The sequence below is a fragment of the Microtus ochrogaster genome, chromosome 1 (assembly GCF_000317375.1).
Source record: "Microtus ochrogaster isolate Prairie Vole_2 chromosome 1, MicOch1.0, whole genome shotgun sequence".
Classification (NCBI taxonomy): domain Eukaryota; kingdom Metazoa; phylum Chordata; class Mammalia; order Rodentia; family Cricetidae; genus Microtus; species Microtus ochrogaster.
Genome location: NC_022009.1, coordinates 7,912,824 through 7,923,269, shown reverse-complemented (window position 1 = coordinate 7,923,269; position 10,446 = coordinate 7,912,824). Strand labels below are relative to the sequence as shown.

The 10,446-nt window shown below is 41.6% G+C and overlaps 1 protein-coding gene across 2 annotated transcripts in view; it reads left to right on the top strand.

Moving 5' to 3' along the window:
- Positions 1–6: 6 nt before the first annotated feature.
- Sos2 (SOS Ras/Rho guanine nucleotide exchange factor 2) overlaps positions 7–10,446 on the top strand; it is a 102,235-nt gene continuing 91,795 nt past the window's right edge. For both annotated transcript variants that reach the window (XM_005343147.2, XM_005343146.3), the window contains exon 1: positions 7–142. In XM_005343147.2, the coding sequence (XP_005343204.1) occupies positions 56–142 (87 nt within the window). In that variant the 5' untranslated portion in view covers positions 7–55. The remainder of the gene's footprint in view (positions 143–10,446) is intronic.

The following is a 10,446-nucleotide window of genomic DNA, read 5'->3' as shown; positions in this document are numbered from 1 at the left end:
CTGCCTGTCAGGCCACCGCGCCGGCCTCCGATGCGGAGGCGCTGCGGCCGGGGCCATGCAGCAGGCGCCGCAGCCCTACGAGTTCTTCAGCGAAGAAAACAGCCCGAAATGGCGGGGACTGCTGGTCTCGGCCCTGCGGAAGGTCAGTGCTGGGGCCGAGGGAGGTGGCGCGCGCGGGCTGGCGGGCTGGGTGGGCCGGCCGCTCGCCCGCAGAACTTGTAACGGGGAGCACGGCTCGCCCGCACCGGGTCCCCGGGCTGAGCTTTCTCTAGCCGGGCGCCGGGTGCTCAGAATTGCCTGTTGCATCCCGAAGGACGTTTGCTCAACTTTTCTTTTCAATTTTTGGCCTGGTCCCGGAAGGAAGGTTTTGTTATGATCATAAAACTGGATTTCATGTTGCAGGCATTTCGTCAGGCAACTTCCGCCGTTGACCAATTTGTTGTCCTCAGGCTGGATTCGGGCAAGACAAAGTCCCGCTGGTTTTTTAGTTTCAAAAACAAATGCAGTTTCGCACCGAGTAACTTCTTTTAATTAAGTTCTTTGCAGTGGAGGGGGGGGGGGGAGGGTGTTCGCCTCGGGAGGTTTGCTTGCCAAGGTTGCCCGTTCGCTTGTGAGGTAGTGCTTTTCTTTTTTCTTTTCTTTTTTTCTTTTTGGTAATATGGATGTGTGTTTCACATGTGTGAAGTGTCAGTGAGTCATAGTATTCGTTTTCCAGCTCTTGAAGTGAATCTAAAGCGCCTGTCCACTTACTGCAGAAGTCTTACCTGAATACAGGGACTGCCTCACAAAATTTGGTCACTTTCTTCACAGCTTTGAGAACGTGTAGTCACCTTTAAGGGACAGTCGGGGGCAGCTCAGGCAAATCAATCTTTTGAAGTTTGGATGCATTGCTAGGATGCATGCCTTGTACTAGTTGGGGTCGGTCTTTTCTGAAGTTAAATTACACAGTGGTTTCTGTTGCTGTCGTTAAGGTCTCTTTGTAAGTCGGACACATGGGCTCAGGGTTAGCATTCTTGCCTCCTGAGACATTTGCCTTTTCTGCAAAATCATCAAGAATTAAAATAAAAAATAAAACAAGCCAACATCCTAGGCCAGCCGGAGGCTGAGCAAGGAAAGGGTGATGTCCAACAAAACAAGCTTGGTGGCTTTGAGCTTTCATTCTTGGAACCCACATAAAGGTGGTAGGGTAGAACTGGCTCCAAAAAGTTGTCCTGGCTTCCATGCAGGATTCCCATCTCTCTGTGTCTCTCTGTCTCTCTCTGGCACGCACACACTTTAAAGTAATAATAAATTCTAATTAGTTAAAACTCCACACTTGAGGGAGCCTGTAAGATGGCTGAGGGAGTAAAAGTGCTCTTTTCGCAAGCCAGATTACCTGAGTTCATGCCCAAAAGTTGATTCCAAAAGTTGTTCTTTCTCTCTCTCTCTCTCTCTCTCTCTCTCTCTCTCTCTCTCTCTCTCTCTCACACACACACACACACACACACACACACACACACCAGCAGCAACAATAGCAACCACACTTGAACAATAACTCATCATGCATTTCTAGGAACGGAAAGACACTTTAATGGTAAAAACATTACTTCCAGAATTTTGAATTTTCCATTGACATAATTCTCAAGAGGAGGAGTTTATTGGTTTCCTTGGGGGTGCACACCAAGTCTTGTCAATTTAAAGAAGCAGGTGGAAATGGAAAGCATGTTAGGTAGTGATAATGAACTCTGTCTTGAAATACAAGCAAAGGGGGAAATACCTAGCTAGTCATTAGCCCTTCTGCCTCACAGAATGGCAGATGCTTTTATCACTAGACCCGTGTCGGCATGCGATGCAAGAATATATCCATTAGTACTTTTTTTTTTGATTTATTTATTTATTATGTATACAACATTCCTTCCCTGTATGCTTGTATGCCAGAAGAGGGCACCAGATCTCATTATAGATGGCTGTGAACTACCATGTGGTTGCTGGGAATTGAACTCAGGACCTCTGTAAGAGCAGTCAGTGCTCTTAACCTCTGAGCCATCTCTCCAGCCCCCCATTAGTACTTTTGACAGCAAAAGGTGGCTTAGACTCTATATAATCCTTTATGCACAAACACAAATTTAAAATTTCAGATTAGGTCAGAAACCAAACCAGAAGTAACACACAGCCCTAGTCTTCTGCTTTGGTCCCACTACTGTGCAGTTAGGTGTCCTGGTGGTTTCCCAGGTACTCTGTAGGCAATGTATTACTTCATAGTAATGGAAAGAAAACATCTATGAGAATTTGGTTTTCTCTGGTGAATGTTAAGAAAAGTTAATAGTGATTTGCTAAGCTAGCACTATGGGATTGAAGTACACACCCATGGAAAACATTTAATTTTTAGAAAAATTTTGTTGATACAGATTCGTATTTTATATGGCTTAAAGTATTCTAACTTTATGTGGTCATTTAATATCCGTTGAATACAACTTGAAGTATTTGATACTATGCCAGATTCTAAGACTACAAAATGAATTTATTATTGTTATTATTTACTTTGGTTTTTGGAGACAGAGTTTCTTTTTTTTTTTTTTTTTGGCTCCCCGTCGGGGAATCGAACCCTGGTCTCCCGCGTGACAGGCGGGGATACTCACCACTAGGAGACAGAGTTTCTTTGTGCAGCCCTGGCTGTCCTAGAACTCACATTGTAGACCAGGCTGACCTTGAACCCGGAACCACCCATCTGCCCCCTACACCCCCAGTGCTGGGATTAAAGGGGTCCATGACACCCAGCTCAAAGGTGAATTTTTAGAAGTAAAGTTGTTCTCTAAAGGTATTTAATATCTAGACCCAAAATTCTGTTTTGAAGATTTGGGGTTATATAAATGAGAACTTTTGATCAGTTTCTCTCTCTCTCTCTCTCTCTCTCTCTCTCTCTCTCTCTCTCTCGGGGGGGGGGAGGGCTGGCTCAGTCAGATTAGTCTACTTGTACATTTTGGTGAAGTCACCAAATCATTTCAGAAAGGTGAAATCATGACTTTAATGCACAATGTAGATGAACATGTGTCAGTAATTTAAACTTATTTTTGAGAGAGGGGTGCACATAGCCCATGTTGCCCTCAAAATTGCCAGTAATGGAGGGTGACCTTGAACTTCTGATCCTCCTTCTCCACTACTGGGACAGATTTCAGAGCTTCCAGCATGTTTGGGTAGGCACTTTACCCGTATATCCCCAGCCATCAGTGTTTTTATTTAATGAAAGTTCTAGTAAGATGTCAAAGCCATTCCTGTGACCATTTGGGTATTTATAGGATACTCACTGAAGGAATATTAAAACCATTGGGTTAGATATAAAATTAGTTAATACTCTAATTAAGAACATAAAAGAGTAAGCTTTGGCTATCCTTTCCATTAGATAGAAATTATTTGCATTTTGACGAGCCAGAATTCTATAAATTCATCTGATAGACTTGCTAAATAAACTAGTTAGTAGATAGTAATAAAAATTTAAGTACCACACTGAAAAGTGTCTAGCATTGTTTTTGTTTTTGTTTCGGTTTTGCTTATTTTCAAGTTTTAAGTAATTTAAAGAAATGAATACTGAGTGTGCACGTTTTTGTGCATATTTAGCAAAATTATCAGTGTCAACTTGAAATGAAAGGCTTGTTCATTTCTGCAGCGCTTACACTAAAATTGGAACAATGCATAAAATTAGTGAATTTAATGAAAGTTACTTTTAAGATGTAAAAACAAACACTGGGAGTGGTGGCACACACCTAGCACTTGGGAGTCAGAGGCAGGTGGATCTCTGTGAGTTCGAGGCCAGCCTGCTCTACAGAGCAAGTTTCAGGCCAACAAGAGCTACATAGTGAGACACTATTTCAAACAACAAACAGTAAAAAAGAAGGGGGAGGAAGAAGTGGTGATGGTGGAGGCGGTGATGGAGGCGGTGGCAGTAGTTAGGGACATGGCTCAGCAGTTAAGAGTGCTCACTTGACTCATGTGGATCTGTGACTCCTGCTCCAGGAGATCTGATAGCCTCTTCTGGCCTCTACAGGCACCTGCACTCATGTGCACATCCCCACTTACACACACATATACATACTTTTTCTAAATGAGAAAAGTAAAACCAACTGGAGTACAGACATTAGCATGACCCTTGTGCAAGGGTGACAGCAATTTTGTGATGTAGTTACTTGAAAGAATGATATGAAAATATAAAAATGCTGACTTAAAAAAAACAACATTGGTGGAAGGAGAGAACCAACTCCTCCTGCAAGGTGTCCTCAGACCTCCATGGCACAAATACCCCCATATATATAAAAGTTTTAAAAATGGACAAAATTTCCAGTTTCTTTAATAAAAGCATCAAGTATTCATTTTACTGTGTAAAACACAAAGGTCGAAAAATGGATTTATAAGAAGTAATTTTGGAAGTAGAAATGAATTTTTGTTTGCTTTTTATTTAAAAAGTTTTTGGTGCTGAGATTTAACCCTTGTGCATTCCCCCACCTCTCTCTATCTATCTATATATTTTCCACCAGTGATCAACACTCCCAGCCCTGTCTTTACCTTTAGAAAGGAAGCTTCACCTAGGTCATTAAAAGCACACAGTTATAAGCGGACAAAATGACTACTAATGGATGATATATGGATTGTTAACATTGCTGCTAAATTATGTATCATCCCTAAAAGAGCCAGGAATTTTATAAATGCCTTTGCCACACTCTCTAAGAACAGCGAAGCTATCATATTACTTGAGGGCAATAGAAGAACATGGTCCACTTGTAAATGTAGTTTATTACCCTTGTGTTTAAATGCTCTTGACACTTTGTGCATGTGCTATTTGGTAGTTGGTGAGATAAATTAGCACCTTTTATATAGAAAATTTGCCTTAAGATCACTTAATCAAGGTTTTGAGTCTCTTACATTTCTTTTGATTAGTACGTTTCTGTATGATTTTATCAGGCTAGCCATGGAAAAGGAAATGTCTATTGTCTTATCATCTGTAGTTTCCAATATAAGAGGGAGATAGAATTGGTTGAATTCCTGGGTCTAAGTTGATTTGGGTTAACTATTGACCTTCCCACTCTGTGACAGTTTGATCTTAGTGATGTGAGAAAATGTCTGGGTTAATTAATAGTGTGTGGTAAAGTAGTATGTGGTAAGGTAAAGGAGGTTAGGAAATGCATTTGTGGCTCTTAGAGTCTAACGTTTTGCTTCCTGCTGCTGCTTCTTAGAGTTCATTTTTAGAAGACTACACCAGATCTTTTCTCTCCAGAAAACCTATAGGGTGTCTTGAGAAAGTAGAGTTGGTGTCACTGATGTATATCAGTCCAGGAACTATCTTTGAGGAAGCTAAATTCTGGAGATTATAGGCAACTATATTCCTGAGTGCCTTATGTGTCAGGTGATAGTTTTGATATTGAGGCTCTAGAAAGGGTCTTGCTGTCATAAAGCTTACATTCTAAGTGGCTGTGGTAAGGGCATCTGAGAGAGATGGATTAGCAAGCAGTTATCTGAAAGCATATGAATTAAAATACAGTGGAAGAAAAGATTTGCAGCAAAGGGAAGGGTAGTTAGTGACTTGTCTTCTGAACCAGGAGAGTAAGATTATATGTAGATCCAGTTAAGGTTTTCACCAGAGAGTAGGAAGTCCTGAAGGGTTATCATTCTTGTAGCAAAGTAATTAGATTAACCTGGCCATAACTGGGCTTTGGAAGGATTACACCTCCAGGTGAAATCCAGAAACTAGAGCCACAGGAGGTGTGAGGTAATGAAAGGGGCAAGTAAGCACGTGACTGTAGCCCCAGCAGCTCCAGAGCCACAGCCTCCACGGTGGCGTCCTGCCCAGGTCATCCCACCACAGCCCTGTTGAAGCCCCTGAAAGGGCTGAAGGAGAAGGACAAAGAGCCCCTCGTCGCTCTTCGTCAAGGCTGGCAGTGATGGAGAAAGCATAGGAAACGGCCCCTTTCACAGAGGCTCTTCATGATTCTTTGGCCCAAAGGAGTTGTGTTTAATGTCACAACCATTGACCTAAAAAGGAAGCCCATGCACCTGCAAAACTTGACTCCAGGGACCCACCCACCATAACAACTTTTAACAACGAAATCAAGACGGATGTAAATAAGATTGAGGAATTTCTTGAAGAAGTTTTATCAGCCTCCCCCCCCCCCCCCACACACACACTCCACCCCACCAGGTACTTAAATCTTTCACCAAAACCCTCAGTGTCAAACCCTGCTGAAATGGACATCTTTGCCAAATTCTCTGCTTATAACAAGAACTCAAGGAGAGGCTAATGGAACACTGGAGAGGGGCTGTGGACATTGGCGTAGAAGACTTCAAGCTTCCCTCGTGTCCATTTCTGACGTTAGTGGATGTCAACACATTGTCAAGGTGGTACCACATTTCTACAGGAATGAATACCCGAAGAATGCCTCTGGTGGCCGATGAGTTCACCAACACCTGCCCACTGATAAGGCGGTGGAAATTGCCTACAGCCATGTCACAAAAAAGACTTACAAAGTAAAGAGAGAGAGAGGCCACCTCATCCCCTAAGAATATGCTGTCCTAACAGACTCTTTTTAAATATTTATTTATTATGTATACAATGTTCTGCCTGCATGTGTCCCTGCAGGCCAGAAGTTGTCACCAGATTTTATTACAGGTGGTTGTGAGCCACCATGTGATTGCTGGGAATTAAACTCAGGACCTTTGGAAGAACAATCAGTGCTCTTAACCGCTGAGCCATCTCTCCAACCCCCCTAATAGACTCTTCTGCCTCCTCTAAGGAACATGCACTTGCTCAAGACTTGGGTTAAGAACAGACAAAGTATAGTAGTCATCTTCAATTCTCATTCCTAAGCAGTGTTCTGAGATCTTCTCCCTGGCCCACCAGCTCTGCCCATCTCCTCTCCTCCACTAGCTGCTCACCTGAGAGGCAGTTTGCTGTCACTCTGGAGCCCCGACTGTCACAGCCATTCACTGTGTGTAGATGGCAGTACTTGAGGGACAGTGTTCAACCATTAGAATAGCTGCCATGACCTCAGTCCACCCCACACTGGTATATAATGCCTGGTTCAAGGCATATTTATGTATTGGAGGAGAGTTGTAATACTGGGTGAGGAAGTTGGAAGGCTTGCTACTGTGTTGGATATACTGTTTCAGTGTGTTCCGTCCTGGAGTGTCCTGAAGGGAGTTGCCTTCTGTAGAGACTTGCTGGTGTTTGGTAGATACTTAACTTTGCCTAGAACACATATCCTTCCTATAAATTGTAACATTTGATACTTAACTTTGTCTAAAACATGTATCCTTCCTATAAATTGTAACATCTGATACTATGTAGAAACTGAAAGACAGAAGGCTGGAAAGTCATTCTTCAAATTTCAGGAGATGGGTGTATGAGTTTCCCCCAGGGCCTTTCATACATTTGCAACAGTGTTGCTGCCTTCACCTAACAGACTTCTCTCTTTCCTTGCCCCCTCTTTTTTTTTTTTTTTCCTATTTTTCCTATGGCATTTGGGATGGAACTCCAGGCTTTGTTTGTGCAAGTCGGACAAGCTCTCTGTCCCTGAGCTGCACCACGATCCACTTCTGTCAGGTGAAGCTCTTTTGGGGGGAGGGGTTAGCCATATATCTTCCTGTCTTTGAGCAATGCTATATATGCTGATGCTCAACTGTAGCAGTCCATTGTCTTGTATGTAAAATCTACTACAGAAATTAACCCTGGTGGTGCAGCATGAACTTATTAAAATATCAAGTACACTTTAAAAAAGAAGAAATTTAGAAACTAATAGAGATCCTATGATTTAATTTTTTTTTTAAATTTTTAACTTGAAGCCTGTTCTGGATTTTCTAAAGCCACTGACTATAACAATAGACTCCACGGGAATCATTTGGAATTATTCCAAAGTAATAATGACCCAAACTGACTGGATGAGCATTAGGGATGCATTTTAACTTGGTGCATTTAGTTCCCTGTCAGCCATGATTTAGTAACCTTTTTCTGTTATCAGTTTAATTTTAGTATGGTATATTTGGGGCAATAATATTCCATTAAAATGTTTTATGCTGAGTATCTAAAGCATTACCTGTGTTACCACTTGACATAAATCAAATATATGTCTATTATATTAATTATGGCCCTTCTTTCAAGGGAACAGAAGTTTGATTATATCCTATGTTAGACTGCATATTTGACTAAGGGAGGAACTTTAATGGAACTAATGGATTTAGTTTTTTTTTTTCATGTATTCATGTTAAAAATTAACAACCAGAAATTCTTTCCATAAAAATATGTGATAAAAAGCAGAAAGCTTTTTGAAATGTATGAAGTGTTATATATTTAAAATTCACAGCTTAATGCTTAGAGATGCAGTAACAAAGTGAAAATAACATTAAGGCAGTTCCAGCTGGTCCATGTCTTCTTTGTCCTCCCTCCCTCTCTTCTTCCTCTCTCTTTCTCAACAGTCTGCTATGTATTCCTGGGCCCACAGAGAAGCCTTTAGTTTCCTTTATTAAATCACGCCTAACAAAACACTTCGTAGTTCTTTTTTAATCGAACCATTAGCAGTATTTGGCAGTTGATCTCTTTCGCCTTATAAATCATTTTAAACAAACAAATCACTTCCAAAACTTTGAACCCTCCTGGTGTGTTTTCTCTGTCTCTTCCTCTTTCTTTCTATCTCCGCCTCTCTATAGGTCTTCTGTATTGATAGCCTACCTTCTTAATCACATCGTTTTGACCTCCACAGAGTTGAAGACACTATTTCTTTCTCCTCTCTCAGAGGTCCCGCTCAGCTGCAGTGCCTCATAGATCATCTACATTTGCTGATTCCCAAACTACTTCGGTTTCTTCTGTTTTCATAATTTCCTTGTCATCGCTCTCCTCCCATTTTCCTTCTCCTACCTCCCTTTTCCTCTTTGTATTTCATCCAACTGAAGTCTTTGTACAAGCTAATGTATCCTAACCCTAGCCCTACATTAAGGTGGGTTTTTTTTTTTTTTTTTTTTTTTTTGCTTTAAGTCCCTCTTCTAAACATCAAACTTCAGATTCTTCTGTGACATTTCCACACAGATTCTGTCCCTGAAGAACTTGTTCCTCCATGTAACAGTTCCAGGTCAATAAATGGGTGCTCCATTATTCTAGCCACTCAAATGAAAACTCTTGAGTTATTTTTGAATTCTCTTTTCATACCGCACAACTTATGTTAGCAAGCCCTTTTAGCACTATTTCAGACTGTTAACTGTTTCCAGCCATCAATTCATACTTACCCTCCTCTTCTGCCTGGAGCCAAGTCGCAGCTCCTGTGTCTTGGAGTATTGAAGTAGCTCCTTGATGGCGCTTTCCTGTTCTTAGCCCACTCAGTCTTGACTTTCTCAGTACTATAGAGATAAGATCATGGTATTCTTGCTTAAAACTACCATTGCTTCTCAAGAATAAAAGTCCTCGTCACGAGCACTATAGCTCTGTAGTCTGATTCTGTGCCCACACCCCCATTGTCTTTTTCCTCTAACATATACACATATAGGATGTGTTCTCAAGACTTTTGTAATAGCTGTGTCTATTTTTAAAAATTATTGTATAAATACGGGTATTTTGTTTGTATGTATGTGTAGACACCATGTGTGCAGTGCTCATGGAAGCCAGAAGAGGACATTGTATCCCATGGGATTGGAGTTACAGACATTGTGAGCCACCAGGTGGATGCTGAGAATTGAACTGGGTCCTCTGGAAGAGCAGCCAGCGCTCTAACCATGGAACCATTGCAGCCCCTTATCTTTTTCTGTAGACACCTTTTCCTCAGACAGTTGCATGACTTATCTTTGAATTTTTATAGTCAGACATCATTTTTTTTTGCGTGAACTTACCCTGCAGTCTGTAAAACTGCTGCATTCTCCCTTTTCTTCTGGAAAGTTCCACGTAAATGCCCACGGGCACACAGATTTTAGACAGAGTTTATTTCCTTGTTAGGTAGAGCCATGTCCCATTCCTAGGCACATGCTGTTCATCATAGTATTTTTTTTTTTTTTTTTTGGTTTTTCCGAGGCAGGGTTTCTCTGTGGTTTTGGAGCCTGTCCTGGCACTAGCTCTGTAGACCAGGCTGGTCTCGAACTCACAGAGATGCGCCTGCCTCTGCCTCCCGAGTGCTGGGATTAAAGGCGTGTGCCACCACCGCCCGGCAGTATGTTTGTTTGTTAAAGTTCAACAGGAATTCATTTTGGTATGTTTTCTGTTTTGTACTGGGGATTGAACCCTTGTGCACATAAAGCAAGCAGTCTCTACTAAGCTAAACCCCAGCCCTCTGGCTACATCTCATCCTATTTCTACATCCACTTAAGGGTTTGCACCTGATGAGGTTGGGCTCACCCACATAACCTCCCTTTTGATAACTCAGGGTCAGCTGATCAGTGGTCACCTTTTTCAGATTTGGTGTAATTTTTTTTAACATTTCTTTTTTTTTAAAAGAGATTTTTTAT